Below are 21,864 nucleotides of genomic sequence, written 5' to 3'. Positions count from 1 at the left end.
ACAAATTTTGACTTTTTTTTATCTACTACCTATGGGACTTGAACTTCACTGAATATCATCCCAAGTGTACTACACTGCAATGCTCATGTATTCGTCACCAAACTCACTCAACCAGACTTCGCCACATTAGAATTTTCCCAGCCAGAAAATTCTCATTAACAATGACCCAGTTAGAAAGTCCAGTCTTTATGTGGTCCAGCCAGATGGTGGCCCTATGATCATTCTCTTAGCCATAGAGACCTACTTTTGACATTGCAGCCCAGTGTCATTGAATATCAGCACCCTTCTGCTAGAAGCAATATAATAGATCACATTACTTTTGTGCATGTTTTTGAGATTTTTTTTCCCCTCTTGCCTTCATGGAAGTCAATTTGAATTCCTCCCATAAAGAGTGCCATCTCTTAATCAAATACATGGAGAATGCATGGACCAGGAGCCAGAGTCATTACATGCTTGTGGTGCTGGGTACAATAGGCATTTATGGCATACCTCATGGACATGCCATAAGTGTCCAAGATGGATATATAACTATAAAATTGGTAAAATTTAATAACACTACGTAAGCCTTCTTACTTCATATAGTGAGTCTGGATTGTGTAGTAAGGCTGTATAATGCAGCAGACCTGTAGCCACTGTTTTCTCTGCAGTAGTGTCTTTTTCCATCACTCGGTGTGACTAGTTTAGCTTTACATCCTTTATCGGTTTTTCTACAGATATCATGATAAATTAGGTAACACTGCACCTGAAACATCCTTGATAGTGAAAAGGAAATGCGCAAGCAAACAAGTTGTCATCTTTTAATTAAAAACAAATACATTTGCTGAACCAATTAATTAAAACATAATTACAGTGAATTGTATAGATAAAGTCAAGGGATTATAAAGTCATGCAGTTTTACCCAGTCACCCTTCACAGAAGGAATAGAAGTCAAATTAACTGCATATTGATTGACACCTTTACAGTGTATATTCACATTTTATAGTTTACTTATAGAACAAAAGACGACGCAACAACATTGCAAGCACATTAAATAGCCCAACAGTTCCTTCTTTTTCAGTGTCTGTGAAGAGCTTAAGGTCCATTTATACTGCACGATTATCATGAACAAGCATTTTGAAGAACGCTCGTTGCTGATAGTCCAGCAGTGTTGGCAAGCTGTCGATCACCAGATGCACAAGCAAAACCCTTGTTCGTAAAGTGAAATGTTCTTTTTGCTGACATAAAAAAATACGGTAATCGTTTTCGGATTGCACATCGTCCTGTGTAAAAAGGAACTGTGCTGCCAAGAACAATAGAAACCTGTACACACAGATTATTACTTATTGTTTTGTGTGCATCTGAAACTTGGTCTATCTGTTGGAACAGGCCGTTAGGCAAGAGTCAGAAAGCCGTATAACTCGGACTGGTAGTCGGCTTTCCTGAGCGTGATAGCTGCATAGAAATACATGTTGTCATGCTCGGGTCGGGAGAGAACCCAGCCAGTCCGAGAATTGCGTTGCGATCCTCGTTTGAGTTATGCGACTGTGACTCTTCTCCTTACCTGATGATTGCATTAGGAAAGTGTAATCTGTACCCCACACACTACTATGCAGTAACCACTGACGTTATTAGGAATGTGTATTCACTGTTTTCAGCAGCAATAAGCAGAATTGTGAATGCAGCTCTCGACTATACTGCAGACTAAGTCAGGATCAGTGCAGTATAAGTGAAGCGTTAACTACAATTTCATTTAGACTATGACTATATAGAAATCATTCACTGCTTAAAAATAAACCTACACTTCAATGAAGGTTACACATACAAGGGAACATACAAAGAGATCCAGATAACAAGAATTGGCTTGACATGTTCATTTATATAAAATACATTCTAAATTTTTCTATTTTTTACATTATTTTTCATTTCATCTAAAAATACATGTGATTTCATATTTCTTTAATCTCACATAATGTCTCTAACAAGAAAAACAGGTCTTGTAAATTAACAGAATTTATTATGAATTAAATATGAAATCAGAATATTTCAAACTTTAAAAACAACTAAAAATAAAGACCTACAGCTACAAGATTAGGAGAATGACCGCCAATATTGTGAAGGTGATCGGAATATGTGACGTGTGCAATTTAAAATGAAGGACCGTAGTAACACTAAATCTCATGTTGACATTTACTATGGCTGAAATGGAGGACAAAAAGTTGAACATGCTTCAAGCACCAATTTCACTTCAGTCACGAATCACATTATATTTTGTAATCTAGAGCTGCAATCAGATTTTTGTTTTTCCTTCTTTTTGTGTCCACACATGGTTGACTCCAAGAATCTACATTACATATGTTGTAGTCTTTAAAGTAGGCAAGTATAGTAATTTGGTATGTAGAGTAATAAGAGTGGTGGTCTAAATTATTATTGCCGTTTGTCGGGAGAGTGTGACACAGTACTTCCAATGGTAGAATTGTTAATACAGACCTAACCTACGATTCATGTTAAATAAACCATCATAAAAATAATGTAATGTATGAACAAATTTGTTTTAAGATTAGTGCTGAGTAGTGATGAGCGAATGTGCTCGTTACTCGAGATTTCCGAGCATGCTCGGATGTTCTCCGAGTATCTTGGGCGTGCTCGTAGATTGTTGGTCTCCGCAAGCTGCATGATTTGTGGCTGCTAAACAGCCTGAACACATGTGGGGATTCCCTAACAAACAGGCAATCCCTGCATGTGTTCAGGTTGTCTAGCAGCCGCAAATCATGCAGCTGCGAAGACAAAATCTACGAGCACGCCCAAGATACTCGGGGGAACACAAGAGCATGCTCGGAAAACTCAAGTAACGAGCACACTCTCTCATCACTAGTGTTGAGCATACATGTCCGGCTGTTATCTGAGAATGCTCATGTGCTAACAGGGTATCTTCGATATGCTCCAATACTATGCTCGAGTCACCGCGGCTGCATGTTTTGTAGCTGTCGTACAGCCGCGAGATATGCAGCTGCGGCGACTCAAACATAGCATTCGAGCCGAAGATAACCTGTAGCACCTGAGCATGCTCAGATAACAGCCAGGCATGTTTGCTCAACACTATCTTAACAAAACAAAGCGTACAGAAAAACTCTACTTTACCAGACTGTATGGCTGGAGGTCTACACTCATTAGCATCTCGTTGGCAACTTATAGATCTCTATTTAAAGTGCATCTAACTAATGAAACATGTTCTATATTATGTGGCTCAGAGTTGGCTGGTCTGTGGCATTCATTTACAGAACACATTTTGTACATAAATATTTGTACAGAAGCTTATGCCAATTAATATTAATTTTATGCAAGAGTAAAATGATATGCAAATATTAATTTCATTTTTACTCAGGATTCAATAGAAAAATTAATCTAAGACACCACATTCAGTCTGCATCATTCCCATTAAAGAGGCTAGAACCACTTGTATTGAGATTCGTACAGAAACCCAGATATAGCCAATGCAGTGTTCACGGTCTTTAATGGGCATAGATGTTGAATGCTAAGATTGCCCTTTAGTAGCTAAAATAAAAGGGACACTTTAAAAGAAATTGCCTGTCATTATTCCTGTACTTTATGCATGGGTCACCAATGGCTCAAAATTTATGTTAATGTATAATAGTGCCCCATACAGTGATATTTAAGTATATGCCATGTGCAACTGAATAAATACAAAATGACAAGTAGCGTTTATGGGTGAACATACAATAAAGTGATATTCTATGGCACGGTCTCATATGCAGCTGTAGATGGCACATGGATTTCATGGCAAGTTATAATCCTCCTACAGGACAGATCACAGAAAAGACAAAGGTCTTACTTTCCATCTGTTTACTAGCAATTGGCAGCACATGGCACCAAATGCAATTAGCAGCTTTGTTTGCCAAAAGGAATTATATGGACGTGCAGGCTCCCTGGCTACTCGGCCACTTTGATCCGCAGTTCACGACAGCTGGGTAGTGGCATGGTTCTGTAGCATTTACGGTAAAAAACCATTATGGGTTTCAAAGAAGATTTTGGTCTGCAAAAGAACAAGTGGTTAGACAATTATGACGAATGCAGTAAGCCACACACTGCATGTAACACATAGTGATCATTTATGACACTTTAACCAAATAACCATTTCGCCTGTACACTAATTACAGTAAAATATGAACACGAGTGGAAGGATAAAATTCAACATATCTATTACAAATTAAATTAAAAGTGATGTATCCCATCACACAGAATGTGCAATGAAGGAAATTAATAAAAAAAGATCAGTACAAGTGTGTACTCAATGACTTAAAAGTAAAGCAAGTTAAAAAAAATTTAGTGTTCATTTGTTTGGTCCCTGAATCTGTATACAGTTTCTTGGCTACTTGGCAACTCAGATTTTTTTTTTTTTTTTTTTTACAAACAGAACAATCCTTTCAAGTCCAGGTTTCCATGGGCACAATAGCCTCCTTGGTTCCCACAGATGGCAAGAGGTTTTCTCCAGAAAGGAATAAAAAAGGTAGCTGAACGGCAAAACCGCGAATTCTCTGTACTTCTTCCTGTGCTTTGACACGATCATGTGTGGCCAGACCTGATTTGGCAAGGAAATCCGGTAGGTGGAAAAAGTTTTGTACATCATCACTTGGAAGACATCGGAATACCTAGATTTGTAACAGAGATACAAAGAAATGCTCATATTGTATGAATCATAGCTTCTGCAGATTAAAAATGAGGCAAAACTTTTTTGTTAAAGGTCCTTGACAACAAATCAGGTTTATCTTATTTTCTAAACTCTAATGCTGCTATGAATGGGTAAAGTCGTCAGTAAACCAACATGCATGTCATCGTAACACAATGCAAATAATTATGTCTCGGAAAGAAAGAATAAGGGTAGGTCCAGAAATGGCACATTTTCTGGTGATTTTCTGTACAATGCATGTGTATTCTGAGAAAGGCAGCCACACGTAGAAGACACTTTCCAAGCAGAGAAGCATGACGAACATTTTAAATTCTACAACATGTTAATTCTGGTGGGAGAATAAAGTGAATATTCACCACTATCCTCACCCTATTAATGTATACATGCTGAAATCTGCAGTGAATTACACATATATGCATGTAACACATGTAGTTTTGTCTCTGGCAAGATCACTGATCTGAAGCAAGATTCTAGGTGAAAATGCAATTGGGGGAAGCAGGAGAATGAATCCGAGAGGTTAAATGGGAATCTAGAGGTTAATAGTTTCCAAGCAAATCATGGATGTATACTAAGCGGGATTTCAGTGTTTCCCAGGACAAATCTGGCCCTGTACTGCACTCAAGAAAACTGGACACTAAGCCATTAAGTTTGGGTATCTGTTTATATGAAAGTCCATGGAAGTGTTATTGCTATAAAGGGAAATAAGACAAATTAATTAGGATCTTCCAAATTTCTTTGGCCATAGAAAGACAACTTGTAAGTGGTGTTAACTTAGACTAGATAATCTTAGAATGCTATATATTTGATAAATTTGGTTTATTTCTAGACTGTCTAGTCCAAGTTTAGTATCTCTGCCCAATGTTGTCAAATAAAACCACTATACACCTACCTTGTCAAATATGGTCGTGTTGCGAGCAGTTGTGGCCACCCACACCTCTTTGAAAAACCTGTCACTAATGGGATCCTGGATATTGACAGATGGGTCATTAAGGCAACCAAGGAGAAGCCTGGAAGAGAACACAAGATGAGGTTGAGTCAATGACATCTTACGAGTGTCGGCAGACAGGCTAGAGGACTTTATAAACTTTTGTGCACTTTCTTGGTGTTCACTGTAGCACAAAAAGTGGAAGAAGGACAATTATGTGGCTGGTGAGGATTTTGCTTTTCCAGGCATATCTTGAGATGACAGTCGTTAGTCAATATAAATCTTATATTAGACGTGTCGCAGTTAAACTGTGAAAGTGTCAGGGCATATGAGGTTTATAGAGTGCTCATATTATTCCAGAAGACTTGGCATACCTGAAGCAATGCATCCGAAGTGACAGGGCAAATTTCCCAGCTTCATAAGCCTCCCCATCCATGACCGAGGGAACATTCTCTGTGTCTTGTATAATAACAGCCATCTCGCTGTCACGCTTTCCCATCATGCTGCGGTCATTAATATTAGCTGAGCCTGAAAGGGTGAAGGAAAATGATAAATTTTCTTATTAGCAGAGACGTTATCGAATAAGAATGAAATTATAGGGACAGTGTCTATATCACTAGTGTGCCAGTCCCAATGCAAAGCAGCAGCTTCATTACATGGCGACGTCATAGTTCTAACATGAGAATGGGTCTTTGTAAGCCTCGCTGTGTCTCTGCAACAAGGGAAAAGAATTGTTAAGCACTACATGTTTTTCACTCATAAGTTTCTCTCTCCCTAATTTGTAACTACATGAAATTATTGCCAAGAGTGCTACTAATAGTGTTACTTCTAGGCTCAAGATTTGCATTCCACATCCTTCAGCTCCAGACATTTCAAAACATCAGCCATTGTTCTCATCTGTAAAAATTCTCTGCACTATTCTCAGTATGGGGATAAGAAGTCCATTAATAGACAATGTAGAAAATATAGGGAATACCATGATTTTATAGGTTTGGCAAATACAAAAGACACGCATACGGATTAGATGAATGTTGGCCAAATCGGCCATGTTGGGCAGGGCCATCTGACTATTGCATAATGTGAATGTGGGTGTCATCCATCTCCAGATGGAAGACTGTGTGGGAAAGAAGAGTTGAGTATGATTAGCTTTTCTAGTAAGATCTTGTGCAGTCTGCCAGCAACCTATTCCTCCCATCCAAGGGTCGGTTCACTAATTTGGTATGGGTGACCTATCCTAAGGAGAAGTCATTAATATTGTATCTGCCATTACCATCTCTGGTAGAACAGCACTGCTCAATTCATGGCTTAGTGGTCGTTGCTGAGAACTGAACCTCAGGTCCTATTTAATCAGCTCTAGCCGCCCCAGGAGCTGATCATCAATATCAAAATATTGAACAACCCCTTCAAAAAGCTATGCATGCTTGGTTCAGATGAGCAAACATGTGTACAGGGTGGGCCATTTATATGGATACACTTGGGTGGGCCATTTATAAAATGGCCACCATGGTCACCACCCATCTTGAAAAGTTTTCCCCCTCCCATATACTAATGTGCCACAAACAGAAAGTTGATATCACCAACAATTCCCATTTTATTCAGGTGTATCCATATAAATGGCCCACCCTGTATATGGAAATCAGACCATTATATAATGTGTATGACCAGCTTAAGTCCTAGCTGAAACTGGTATGGTGATGAAATGTGTATGACCGTGGACTAACTGCCATATTTTCTCTTATGGGGCATTTAGATGAGAAGATATATTGGAGAACGAGCATGTGTAGGACCACTCATTCCAGATTATCCGCCAGTATAAACAAACGCGACAACCCGGCAAACTCGGGAAAACATTTGTTTGTCAGGATCGTTTATGATGGCAAAAAATGCACCGCCTGTGGTGACATATGAGGTCCTCTTTCCCGCGCGATGCGGTCTTCAATTAAGCAATTCACTCAGGTATTTACGCACGTCACCTAAAAGGAAGGGTTACTTTTTTTTATATTCTTTTAATACATTATTTGTGGAATGTGTCTTTATGTATCCAATATTAAATGTGCAATATTATCTGTACATGTGTATTGCACCTTCATCGATATGCATACTACTTTACTTAATAGCTCTTAAAGGGGTGGTATTGATTTATATCTATTTCAGACATTCATTATGGCTACATGACTCTACTTGTTATCATTCTGGTCATAAATAGGTTTTGGCACAACGTGCACGTTTGAAATATTTTTATTTGCTTTGCCTAGACTTCTGTGTTTGGTTTACAATCCAGAGTTACTCTGTTAGGCCGGGGTCACACTGGCAAGGAATACGGCCGAGTGAGAGGCGCTAAAAGCACGCATTAGACACGGACAAATGATTCTCTATGGGGTCCCTCGCACCAGCCGTATGTTTCTCATCCGTATTCTACGCTCCGTGCCAATCGCAGCATGCTGCGATTGTCAGCGTACTACGCCCGTAGTACGCCAATGCAAGTCTATGGGTGCGCAAAAAATACGGATTTCACACGGACCACACATGTGACTTGCGAGAAATACGCACCACGTGTCTTTTAGCAAAGCCGGCAATTCAGTGCGCTACACAGTAAACTCACACTGACAGGTTTAATAAAGAAACGAAAGAATAGATATATACACATAGAATACACACACACATATATATATATATTTATATGCATTCTATGTGTCTATATCTAATCTTTGGTTTCGGTTATAAAACCTGTCATAGGGCTCCATTATATGTCCATTTTGCAAGCCTGCGAGAAAATCTCGCAATACGGATGCCATACGGATGCTCACATGCGCAAAATACGCAACCGCACCTTGCTTACGGATGACCTACGGAGCACTATTTAGGGGTCATTCATCCGTATTTCGCCTGTAAACTTCGGACTGTATTTTGCACAGGTTAGTGTGACCCCGGCCTTATAATGTAGGAACTGCAACTCATTTTTTGTACACCTTTTTTTTAAAAAATTATATAGATTTTTCCATGTATTTCAATTAGCGCTACATTAATAGTGGTGCCCGCTTCATTTAACTTTTGGAAAAAAAAAAGTGTGTATGGTTAAGAACATGACACTGTATGTTAATAGTGTTAACAATCATTCTGTCTCCACCATCGTTCACAGGCCTGTGTAAACTTTTGGATTTGTATATAGTCGATTACTGCTCGTTAATGTACACCGATGGGCCTAAACGTCATGACTAAATAAACTATCAGTTGCAGAATTAATTCAATAATCAACTTTCCCCTTCAACTTTCCTTTTTAAGAGGTGGGGAAATAGTGTATTATAGTCACTACTACTAGTCTAATGAGGAAACATTACATTTTGGAAGGCAGATTTCAGGAAGTAGGAAAGTGCATCCCTCCACCTCTTGCACCACAGAGAAAATGACGGAGTGTCTTCAAAGGACCGGGATATAGACTCTTGCTAATTAATCACACTATGAACTGCAGTGCACATGTTAAATGGACATCTATGATTTTAGTGAATATGGATCATATGATGAACAAAAAAAAAAACGACCGGTTTTGGAGAGTCACGTGTCCATCCTAAATGTGGGATTGTACCCAGTTCATCACTATATCTCAAGTATGGAGGAGAGATGGAATAAAAATGGGTAGTCTGTACGGCATCCTGTACCAGCACGAGAGGAAGCCAAAATGAGACTTGTGCATTCTACTAGCTATAAGAGCTCAGAGCATAAAAGTGTATAAGCAGTCACTCTCTTTGGCTGAGAAAGTAACACCCAGTCAGATATATGCTCGCTTCTACAAAGGCTGGTTGAGATGCCAATTTAATTAGGATTTTAGTGGACACATTATGGCTTTTAATCATGTGTAACTTAATGTGATCAGTTAACAATGTTTAGAACAGAAGCAGGATATTATTATACAGCAGGCAATCTTTTAGGAATTAAAGGGGTAGTCCAGGACAGTGGAGCCGGTGTGAGGGGGTGGATAATCAGTTGGAGAAGGCAATATTTTACAATGGCAGAACAGCATGGTGGAGGATATTGGTTTTCTTTCACAGTCCCTCTGTCAGTCAGATGGAGGGACAGAGAGGAAGCCACTCGGAGAGGAGTGGGGATCCCTGGAAGAGGGATGGAGGAAGGAGTGCTGCAGCTGCCTCAGTGATCTGAGCCAGCTGGCACAGGAAAGGAAAGAAGGAGACAGACATTGAACTGAAGCCTGAGCTTCCATAGGAGTGAAAGACAAGTACGGAACGTAGGAGTAAAAGGGAACACAGAGGACGTGGGTTAGAGGAAGTACCCTGCCAAGAAGTTCTAAGCGCAAGGCCGGGGCCCGGTCCCCGAGGTTGTATGGACACTAATGGTTCTGCAGCAGACACCGGTGGAGTAGTGGGCTGTAAATGCACTACTCCCATCTAAGACTTGAGGGCACAACAGCAACACGGATAGAGAGCCGGGACTCAGGAGTAGAGAGTCCCCGAAGCAGGCTACAGCTGTCTGCCGTACAAGTAGAGCTCTTGGGAACATCTGTCAGGAGGAACTCCAGTGTAACTCAGTACTAGGAGATCTTCACACTTAAAGGCGCTATAGAGGAGACGTTCAGAAAAGGCACATAAGTTGGCGGAGTGTGGGAAGGGAGCATTCCATCTTGCCTTGAGGTTGACTGAGTCCCTGACCCAAAGGACACGGCACAGAAGCAAGCACTACAGACTGAGTAAAGCTTTGAAACTACATGCCCTGGTGTCCTCCATTCCTTCCTGCGTCCGTCCACCTGGCCCTGCTACATCCCCTGCGCTGAACACTACACCATCTAAGTGCCTCATCACAGCTACACTGCCCTGGGACAATGGCCCTGCCTCTGGAGGGCTATAACATCATTGCTGCACCACACCATCTGTCCCGGAGGATCTGTCTGCAGCGTCAGCTTAACACCTCCCTTGCTGAACACCACAGGTGGCGTCACAAACTATTCATCTAACTACATTCCACCATTCACATCTTCCTATTATTTGGGCGCCCAGGGCCACGGTCCAGGTCACCGCTGCTGTGACACATCCCACTGATACCGGCCCGGTCCCGAGTACCCCACAGCCCTGGGAGGGCGACCCACATGCAGTGAGTAAATGTAATTCTTTCCCAACGTTTTGGAGTTTGTCTTTAAGGCCTTCATGGTAAGGTAAAACTTGGTAATATAATTCTCCTGGTCAGTAGGATTACGGCAATACTAAACCTGTTTAAATTGTTATACAATATATATATTAATTTTTATTGGAAGTGCACTTCAACGGTGAGAGCTAGAATCCCCCCCAAAAAATCCAGAAACTCACATTGTATGTCTTTTACAAAATTATATTTTATTGCATGAAATAAGTATTTAATCACCTACCAACCAGCAAGAATTCTGGCTCTCTCAGACTTATTAGTTTTTCTTTAAGAAGCCCTCCTACTCTGCACTCATTACCTGTATTAATTGCACCTGTTTGAACTCGTTACCTGTATAAAAGATACCTGTCCACACACAATCAATCATACTCCAGTCTAAGGACATGAGAGACAAAATTGTAGACCTGTACAAGGCTGAGATTGGCTACAGGGCAATAGTCAAGTAGCTTGGTTAGAAGGCAACAACTGTTGGCACAATTATTAGAAAATGGAAGAAACACAAGATGACTGTCAATCTTCCTCAGTCTGGGGCTCCATGCAAGATCTCGCCTCGGGGGGTAAGGATGATTCTGAGAAAGGTCAAGAATCAGCCCAGAATTACACAGGAGGACCTGGTCAATGACCTGAAGAAAGCTGGGACAACAGACTCAAACATTACCGTTAGTAACAATACGCCATTATAAATAGAGATGGGCAAACCCGAACAGTAAAGTTAGGCGTCCGTACGAACACCTACTGTTCGGGCACGGACGCCGAACACGGACTTCTCCAGCAAGTCTGTGTTACTGTTCGGGTTCGGCTGCCCGAGCACAGGGTGTTTGTTAAATAATTTTTTTAAAAAAACGGCGTGGGCCCCCCCCATTTTTGACAGCTAGCCATGCTAAAGCTGACAGCTGGTAGTCTCGGGCTGGTAAGGGGCCATGGATATTGACCCCCCCAGCCTAAAAATAGCAGCCCGCAGCTACCCAGAAAAGATGGAATTAGGCATTTAAATAAGAATTAAAAACTGTGTTTAGTCTTATTTCAAATAAAGGACTTCATTCTGTCTGTGTCTTTATTTACCATACAATTATAGGATTAGTAATGGATATGTGTCTTACAGACGCCTCTCCACTACTAAGCCGTGGGCTTCATGTCACTTGACAATACAAAAGTGACATCAACCCCACAAATATGAACCCCACTTGCCACCGCTACAGGGCAAGTGGGAAGAGACGGGCAAAGCGCCAGAATTGGCGAATCGGATAGATGTGTCTTCTGGACAGCTGGGGGCTACTATTTTTAGGCTGGGGGGGGGGGGGAATACCAACCCCCAGCTGTCTGCTTTAGTAAGGTTGGTTGTCAAAAATGGGCGGTCCCCAAGCCGTTTCTTAAAATTATTTAAATAATCTAAAAAAACAGCGTGGGGACCCCTGTGTTTTTGATAACTGTCCTTGCTGAAGCTGACATCTGAGTGTTGTAGCCCCCAGCTGTGAGTTTTGCCAGGCTGGTTAGCAAAAATACAGGGGAACCCACGCAGTTTTTTTAAATTTATTTAATTACAGGGCAGCAGCGGCTGATGAATACTCCCATCCGCCGCTCCTGCCCTCACTGTAATTAGCGGTAGCAGGTGTTGGATGATGGGATCAGTAGTCCCATCAGCTGACACGAGTGACCAGAGGTGAGCTTTATACTTCTGATCACAGCTGCACGCTCATGCTGTCTTTTGACATTGTGGGAACCGCGGCTCTCTGACCAGCAGGGATGATTTCACCGCCGATCAGAAGCGGTGTTTGCCACACTGTCATGCACATGACAGCGTGGCAAACACTGAATATTTGGGCCCCCCATTCAACTGAATGGGGTTCGGGTACTGTTCTGCTACCTGAACTTTTTGTAACTGTTCGGCCGAAGCCCGAACATACACGGGTCCGCCCATCTCTAATCATGAATTAAAATTCTGCATGACATGCAAGGTCCCCTGCTCATGCCAGCACATCTCCAGGCACTTTTGAAGTACGCCAATGACCATCTAGATGATCCATAGGAGGCATGAGAAAATGTCATGTGGTCAGATGAGAGTACAATAAAACTTTTTGCTATTAACTCCACTTGAGACATAAGCCATTGCTCACTTGAGTCTGAACGTTGACTCTTGAATTGATGTTTGTTGAATTGTTCAATGGCTGTTGTTTACCCATTATATCAACTCCTATAGAAGAGTACAGATTTGATCCACTGCCCATCCATCAGTGAGCACATGGAGACGTTTGGAGCACCCAGGTAGAAACAATCAGGTCACCTGGCCACATACCTCAATGAACTGTCAGCTTCATAAGCTTGCCGCTAACTCCTCTATGTGGATGCCCACCAAAAGTGGGATGCCACAGGTTGGGGTAGTTGGCCCTGGAATCCCCGAAGTTGCAGCTGCCCAAATCCCGGCAAGCCAGCAGAAGGGCGAGACTCTTTAATTTGCACCATCTTGGGACTACAATATGTTATTGTCTGTTGGTGGTTCAATAAAGTATTGCCACACAGTTTTACCCTCACCCTGTGTTGTCCGAGTAGTATTCTGCCTACGGGAAAGGAGAGCGGGCATTCAGTGGGATGAGCCCTGGTCCATGCAGTCTTTCTAAAGATAGCCAAGCCAGCGGATGAGAGCACTCACTGACCCCAGTATCTCCACACCCAGCCCTCATTATGGACTATTAGCCCCTCTCAACAAATAACATGCTGGAGCATACTTCTGGGTTTACATTACTGAGGCTAACATCCTCAGTGACAAATATATCTCCCCTACTGTATTTTACCAGTGACCTTCTCACAATATAAACATACAAACACATGTATATATATATATATATATATATATATATATATATATATATATATATATATATATAAATAAATAACAGTCATGGCTGAAAGTGTTGGCACCCTAGAAATTTGTTCCAAAAAATGGAGAATTTCTCCCAGAAAATTATTGCAATTACTCATCTTTTGTAAAACACATTTTTGTTTTGTTTCAATACATACAGAGAAAAAAGGGCAAATTGGGCATCATTTCAAACAAAACCTAAAAATTGAGCCAAACAAAATTGCTAGCACCCTTTACGTAATACAGCTCTGGCAAAAATTAAGAGACCACTGCACAGTTTTATAAACATCAGCTTCTCTACATGTCTGACAGACATTCCATTCTAGTGTCAGTTGAATTCCAACCAGAGTACACCTCATTTTACTTAATGTGCTTATGATTAGGTGATCACCTGAACCAAATCTTATTTAACAAAGGAAAGTAAGGTTCAATTCTGGCTTTACTAGCAGAAAGATACAGTGAGCGTCACGTTGCCTCCATCCTTAAAATTTCTAAGACGGCAGTCCATTACAACAAGGTCAAGCAGCAGACATTGGGGATAAAGCTACAGACCGGCAGAGGGTGAAAACGACTCCACAGACCGGAATGACCGTCACCTTATTCGTATGTCACTCAGCAACCGCAGGATGACATTAAGTGACCTACAAAAGGAATGGCAAATGGCAGCTGGGGTGAAGTGCACAGCAAGAACAGTTTATAACAGGCTCCTAGAGGCAGGGCTCAAGTCATATAAAGCTATAAAAAAGCCTTTCATCAATGAGAAGCAAAGGAGAGCCAGGCTGAAGTTTGCCATTGACCATAAGGATTGGACCATAGAGGACTGGAGTAAGGTAATCTTCTCTGATGAGTCTAGATTTAAGCTTTGCCCAACAACTGGTCGTCTTAGACGGAGACCTGGAGAGGCGTACAAACTACGGTGTCTTGCACCCAACTGTGAAATTTGGTAGAGGATCGGTGATCTGAGGATGCTTCAGCAAAGCTGGAATTTGGGCAGGTTAATTTTTGCGAAGGACGTATGAATCAAGCCGCATACAAGGTTATCTTGGAAAAACAGTTGATTCCTTCTTCTCAGGCAATGTTCCCCAACTCTGAGGACTGTTTTTTCCAGCAGGACAATGCGCCATGCCACACAGCTACGTCAATCAATGTATGGATGAAGGACCACCACATCAAATCCCTGTCATGGCCAGCCCAATCTACCAGACCTGAACCCCATTGAAAACCTCTGCAATGTAATCAAGAGGAAGATGGATAGTCACAAGCTATCAAACAAAGAAGAACTGCTTATATTTTTCTACCAGGAGGGGCATAAGGTCACCCAAAAGCAGCGTGAAAGACTGGTGGAAAGCAAGCCAAGACGCATGAAAGCTGTGATTAAAAATCATGGTTATTCCACAAAATATTGATTTCTGAACTCTTCCTGAGTTTAAACATTAGTATTGTTGTTTCTAAATGATTATGAACTTGTTTTCTTAGCATTATTTGAGGTCTGCAAGTGCTGCATTTTTTTGTTCTTTTGACCATTTCTCATTTTCTGAAAATAAATACAAAATTTAGTGCTTGGAAATTCGAAGACATGTTGTCAGTTTATAGAATAAAAGAGCAATTTACATTTTACTCAAAATTATATCTATAAAGAGAAAAATTAGACTAACTGAAAATTTTGCAGTGGTCTCTTAATTTTTGCCAAAGCTGTATATTATTATTATTACAAATACAGATTATTACAAATTACAGATATCACTTACAGTAAACAAACTAACAATGACAGACTGATACAGAGGGGAGACAGAACCCTGCCCTTTCGGGCTTACATGCTACAGGATGGTGGGGAAGAAGACAGTAGGTTGGTGGGTTGCAGCAGTTCTGGTGTTGGTTGAGGTGATATCACCGGTAGTGGTGAGAGAGAAGGCGGTAGCAGGGTCATTGCAGGCTGTAGGCTTTCTTGTAGAGGTGGGTGTTCAGGTTTCGTCTGAAGGATCCAAATGTGGTTGATAGTCGGACTTGTTGTGGCAAAGAATTCCAAAGAATAGGGGCTATTCGGGAGAAGTCTTGGAGACGGTTGGGTGAGGAGCGAATAAGTGTGGAGGATAGAAGGAGGTCTTGGGAGGACCGGAGATTACGTGAGGGAAGGTATCGGGAGATTAGTTCAGAGACATATGGGGGAGACAGGTTATAGATGGCCTTGTAGGTCAGTATTAGTAATTTGAACTGGATATGCTGAGGGAATGGGAGCCAGTGAAGAGATTTGCAGAGGGGAGAAGCGGAGGAGTAGCGAGGAGATGAATTAGTCAGGCGGCAGATTTGAGGATGGACTGGAGAGGTGCGAGGGTGTTGGTCGCATGCCCTTTGGAATAAATAACTGCAATCAATCGATTCCTATAACCATCAACAAGCTTCTTACATCTCTCAACTGGAATTCTGAATCACTCTTGTTTTGCAAACTCTTCCAGATCTCATATTTGAAGGGTTCCTCCTCCCAACATCAATTTTAAGATCTCTCCATAGGATTTAGATCTGGAATTCTTGCTGGCCACTTCAGATCTCTCAGGCACTTTTTTCCCATCCACTTCTGGATGCTTCTAGAAGTATGCTTGGGGTCATTGTCCTGCTGTAAGACCCATGACCTGGGACGCAAATCCAGCTTTCTGACACTGAGCATTGCGACTCAAAATCCTTTGGCAATCTTCAGATTTCATAATGCCTTGTACACAGTCAAGGCATACAGTGCCAGAGGCAGCAAAACAACCCCAAAACATCTTTGAACCTCCACCATATTTGACTGTAGATCCAATGTTCTTTTCTTTGTTGGCCTCATTCCATTTTCCATAAACAGTGTAATGATGTGCTTTACCCAAAAGCTTTATCTTGGTCTCATCTGTCGACAAGACTTTTTTTCTCAGAAGGCTTTCGGCTTACTCACGTACTTTTTTTCTTTATAAATCTTTAATAAAAAATTAGTTATAAAGCTTAACACAAATCTTCTATACATAAAAATTACACAAAATAGGAGCATAAGAATGATTAAGACAAATATAGTGTTTATAAGGAACAATGTTCTTAAACCTATAGATCCCTGTTTGGAGTTCAAACAAGCTGACTAAATGACAAAAATGCTCACGTAGTTACTGGTGAACTTGAAAGTCTGCCTCATATCTTAGTCTGGATAATTCCAGTCCCATATACCTATATATAATTATCAATAATAAAATTAAACAACCACAAGACAATCACATGTCAACAGACAAGAAATGGAGGGGGAGGGGATCTAGGAATTGTAATTATGTTGAGCCCAGAAGTAGTCCCATGGGGCCCAAACTGAATTATGTCTACCCTTGCATTCAAGATTGCAGTCATTTATTCCATTCTTAATATGTCTGAGATTATATTTAATAAATCCTGATAGGAAGGGGCATTGATCTGTTTCCAATGGAGAGCTATCAAGCACCTAGCTGCTCTCAGTATATGGAGTAGTAATTTAGCAGAGTTCTTTCTCATTCCCTTAGGGGTTATATTGAGTAACTAGACTGCATGTTCCAATGGCACCATTGCATATAGAACCTTTTGTAAAAGGGACTTGACTACCAAAATCTAGTCTGTCTAGAACATGTCAAAAAGATGCTAGCTTGAGACCCGACCAAAGTACCACAGCACCAGCAACTATCCGGGACCAGGGGGGTACAATTATGGAGAAGTTCTAAGGTATGGTATCAAAATCTTGTTTTGATTTTCCTTGTACAGTGTAAGTCAGGTACATTTTGGCAAACTGCAGTCCTGCTTTTTTATGCCTCTGTCAGCAGTGGGATCCTTCTGGGTCTCCTGCCATAGTGTGTCATTCATTCAAATGTCGACGGATAGTTCACATTGACACTAATGCGCCCATAGCCTGAAGGACAAGTTGAATATCTTTGGAATTGGGGCTGCTTATCCACCATCTAGACTATCCTGCATTACAACCTTTCATCAATTTTTCTCTGCCGTCCACATCAAGGGGCTACAGTGCCATGGGTTGTCAACTTCTTGATTATTTTGCGCAGAGTGGACAAAGGAACATCAAGATCTCTGGAGATGGACTTTTAACATTGAGATTGTTGATATGTTTTTCAACAATTTTGGTTCTCAAGTCATCATACAGTTCTCTTTTCCCCTTTCTGTTCTCCATGCTTAGTGTGACACACAATACACACAAAGCAAAAATTGAGTCAACTTCTCCCCTTTTTAGCTGATATCAGGTGTGATTTTCATATTGCCCACACCTATTACTTGCCAGAGGTGAGTTTGATCAAATGCTTGAAATTAAATTATTTAGGCACAATTTTCAAAATGTGCCAATTTTATCAAGCCCATTTTTGATGTTTTGTATGAAATGATAAAGTTGCCTGTTTTTCACGTTTATTTTTTTTGCATTGTTCCACTACACAAAGGAAGTGTATAACAAAACATGTATAATTGCAATAATTTTCTGGAAGAAATACCGTATTTTTCCGACTATAATACGCACTTGTTTCCCCAAAAATTTTTGGGGAAAGTGGGGGGCACGTCTTATGGTCGCAATATACTAACCTGCGGTGCGGTGGTGGCAGCGGGTGGGGCTCTGCGGTGCGGTGGTGGCAGCGGGCGGGGCTGACGGCGGGCTGTGCTCCGGTGCAGGGGCGGCAGCTCCGCCGGCATTTCCTCGCAGCCCGGAGGCCCCCGCACATCCCTTGCTGGCCGCCGCCATGTTGCGGCGGTGGCCTCCGGGAACATGGCCATGACTGTATATATAAATAATTTTTATTACTACTTGATTAATTATGTTTAATTTTTTATTTTTTTTATGGTAGAAGGGGGATGATTAGAATAGTTTTTATTTTTTGGCAGTTAGCTGTGACCATGACAGGCATTCGAGATGGGGTTTAGGGAGGCACTGGTGTAAATTTTAACCACTGTCTAATGTGCTTCTTCAGCTGCTGTTAGTTGTATCTGTTCCTGGGAAAGCTGGGCCCTTAATAAAAGTTGTGCCAAGTAAAGCTTGCCACCCAGCTTTGCAAGGAAAAGGTAAAACTTATAGTGGCTGAAGAACTTGGAAATCTGGTTGGCAAAGCTTTCTGAGGTACAACTAAAGCTAACAGTGGCTAAAGAACTTGTTCCTGGTAAAGGTGGTAAAGGTGTTGGGAAAATCTTACCACCCAGCTCTCTCAGGAACAGACACACCCAAGTGCCTGAAGATCATAACATAGAAAATAGCATTAGAAAGGAAGGAGGTGACAGCAGGTCCGGGCACAAGGGATGTGGAGGGGACTTCATCCAGTGACCTCTTCTCACCACTGGATGAAGTCATCACCGCATCCTAGTTTTCTGTACTGACAGCAGACAGGTATCACTGATCAGAGAACTGCTACCAGCATAGATGTCACTGCTTCGCTCTGACTATAGTAAATAGCGGTTAGGCCTCCGATTCTATACCTTGTGTCTACTGTATTTGCTGTGCGTGTCATACTCTGACACTTGACAGCAAATAAAAATGTCAGCCCCTAGTAACTGTAGTAAATAATGAAAAAAATAATATTAACAGTTTATTTTAAACAGTTACAGTTATGATTTTTCTTTTTACATAAATACAAAAATAGAAATAAAATATTGATCCATTTCCTTTAAAGCACCACTCAAGTGCTGGAGCGGTGCTCCACATCCAAGTCCCTTGTCCCCTGTCTGATACTCACCTTCCGGGGTCTTCATCTGTTATCACCGCCTCTCCCATTGGTTTCAGGCCATTTGTGGCCTGCTGATTGCTCCAGTGTTTTCTGGAGTGAGCCCGAGGTCACAACATAATAAAAGTCTATGAAAGTCACGTTCTTCTGACGTAGCTTCAGACTTATAACCGGTCAGAAGCTGTGGTCACAGGATGGCATCATGGGACAGGAGCAGCACAGAAAAAAAAGGTGAAGACATCAAAGGGTAAGTATAAGAGCATAGAAAACCTATTGAATGGCACATCTCAGTATTCTCAATGGCCAATCATGGAATATCAGATCAATATTCAAGTAGGGACAGGTGCTAAATGGTTAATGTTTTTTTTGTTTTTTTTTAAATGCAACAGATTCACAATGAATTAGGTGTTTTTTCAATTAAAAAAACACTTAAAAACCCCCAACAAAATGAAGTTAACTTAAAAAAAGGTGTAGACTACATAATAAATAAGGTGCAGACATACAGTAAGTCACTAGAATAATCTTTACTCCAGAAAAAAGGTGCAAGGACAAGCTACATCACACCCAAATTCACAGTGCGTCGTGGTAATGCAGTGTATATATATATATATATATATATATATATATATATATATATATGCCTTACATTGAAACAAATCCACCCCGAACACCACATATATGAAAGTACAGTAACATGAACTACAAAGACAATACTGGGAAATGTGCAGATGAGGGCGACACACCTGCAATGTTATTTTATGCTTTTCCTTTTTGGTACAAGTTCCTCAAAAGGGGAGTTCTTATTTAAAATGGAATTGATTGCATCAATATATGGTAGATACAATAATGCTCTATTGTAAAATGTAGCCTGAATACAGAAATACAATAGCCCCTTAGCCAATATCCAGGATCAGCACCTGACCGACATGCAATACATGAGCACAAGACCAAAATTTTCCATTTCTCACACAACCTAATAAGCACCTTTAAAAATTAAGATTTATTTTTCCATTAGAAAAAAATGTGGTCCAAGTTTACACATTTATAACCAATACAATCAACGATTTATCCAAAGCTAAAATGATTCCTGCCAGGGAAACGGTTCAAACAGAAAAAACAAAAATTACCTTTAATGGTACATGTTTTTCAGGACCCTACGATCCCGAACAGAGATTAATATCAACAGTACCTGCCAATCATCCAATGTGTATGAGAGGCCTCCTGACTCTCCCTCTACAGCTGTCAGGGAAAGGAGTTCAGCCATGTTGAATCTGACCTCCCAATCAGCCACTGCCAAAAATATCTGACTCTGCACATTCCACTTTACCGACTTAAAACATATGCACGCTTGGCTGAACCAGCATGCATGTGTATGCAGGAGTAGAGATCAGTATTTCCAAAATCTACACCTGGTTTTAGCTGTTTACAGAATACAACTAGAAGAATGAGCATTCAGAAAATTTGTTTGTAAGCAATCTTCATTATTCGAAATATTTTTTAGGATCCGTGATTCTGCAGCGGAGGCAATGCCAAAAATTCTCATTTCAAAGCACTCTCTGTTCTTTAAAGAACATATAACAGGTTTGTCAAGTTTAATTACTAAACTTGATTTTGATTCAAGACAGATGGGCTCCATTTTGACAGCTAGCCCACTCTTGACGCATGCTTGATTTTCTGTAAAATGCAGCAAGCAGTAAATCTATAAAAACATGTTTGCAGTTACACAATTTTGCACCTAAATACTTGATTACTAAATTATAGGAATGAGAGTGCACATTTATCTCCATGATAACCAACCGCACAATCAGCCAGTCACAGCGTGTAGGCAGGGATACTGTTCCTACAAGTGCCATGTGCTTCTCAGACACTTACTTTACAAATAATGACAATAGTGTAAAAATACATAAAAAGATAAGTGAAAATTTATTTAACTTAATAAATTATGTTACCTTCTGACTTGAAAGATACTGTACTAATGGTACTAAGACTTGCTGCTTCTATAGTACCTATACAATGTCTATATGCTCCTAGCAGATACATGGTTAATGTTAACCGCTTCTGGACCACTCGTACACCTTAGACATTCAGGTGGTCTGGCTCCTACTCTGCAGTAACGCTACCTGCAATCATACAGCTGATAGCCAGAGTCTCCATAGAGAAGACACTGAAATATTATTGCCATCTATGTCTAGTCTATTGCTGTATATACAGCGCTAAAATGAGCCGTGTAAGCAGTAATAGGAAGCGCTGACAGTGCTTCCTCCTGCATACAAGGCGGTCTTATGATCACTGTGTATAGCTATGGAGGGAGCAGGAGCCGATGGGTCATAGGAGACCCAGACCGCTCTGCAATGCAGTCGGCAAATTGCATTTCCTCTGTAACTGGGACACCAGCCTCAGTTACAAGGGATATAAGATGACAAAAAAAATATTTAAGTATTGAAATCCACCCCAATGTCTTTTAGGACCTGATGGGGGACAGAAGTAATAATATTAAATAAATAAATAGCCAATCATTAAAAATTACAGTTTAGAGTCCCAAACCTGGAAAAAGAAAAAA

At 40.9% G+C, this 21,864-nt stretch overlaps 1 protein-coding gene across 6 annotated transcripts in view; it reads right to left on the bottom strand.

The window, feature by feature from the left end:
- Window positions 1-783: 783 nt before the first annotated feature.
- The window catches only part of PLD1 (phospholipase D1), a 358,284-nt gene continuing 337,203 nt past the window's right edge, over window positions 784-21,864 (bottom strand). For 5 of the 6 annotated variants that reach the window (XM_073578846.1, XM_073578845.1, XM_073578848.1 and 2 more), the window contains 3 exons: window positions 5,984-6,137; window positions 5,574-5,691; window positions 784-4,646 (listed from right to left, as the gene is read on the bottom strand). In XM_073578846.1, coding sequence (XP_073434947.1) covers window positions 4,422-4,646; window positions 5,574-5,691; window positions 5,984-6,137 — 497 coding nt within the window. In that variant the 3' untranslated portion in view covers window positions 784-4,421. Of the gene's footprint in view, window positions 4,647-5,573; window positions 5,692-5,983; window positions 6,322-21,864 lie in introns of those variants that run through there. The other variant, XM_073578849.1, reaches the window with a different exon arrangement.

The sequence above is a fragment of the Dendrobates tinctorius genome, unplaced genomic scaffold (assembly GCF_039654945.1).
Source record: "Dendrobates tinctorius isolate UK_male_01 unplaced genomic scaffold, ASM3965494v1 ptg000060l, whole genome shotgun sequence".
Lineage (NCBI taxonomy): Eukaryota > Metazoa > Chordata > Amphibia > Anura > Dendrobatidae > Dendrobates > Dendrobates tinctorius.
This window is presented reverse-complemented; position numbering and strand designations above follow the sequence as displayed.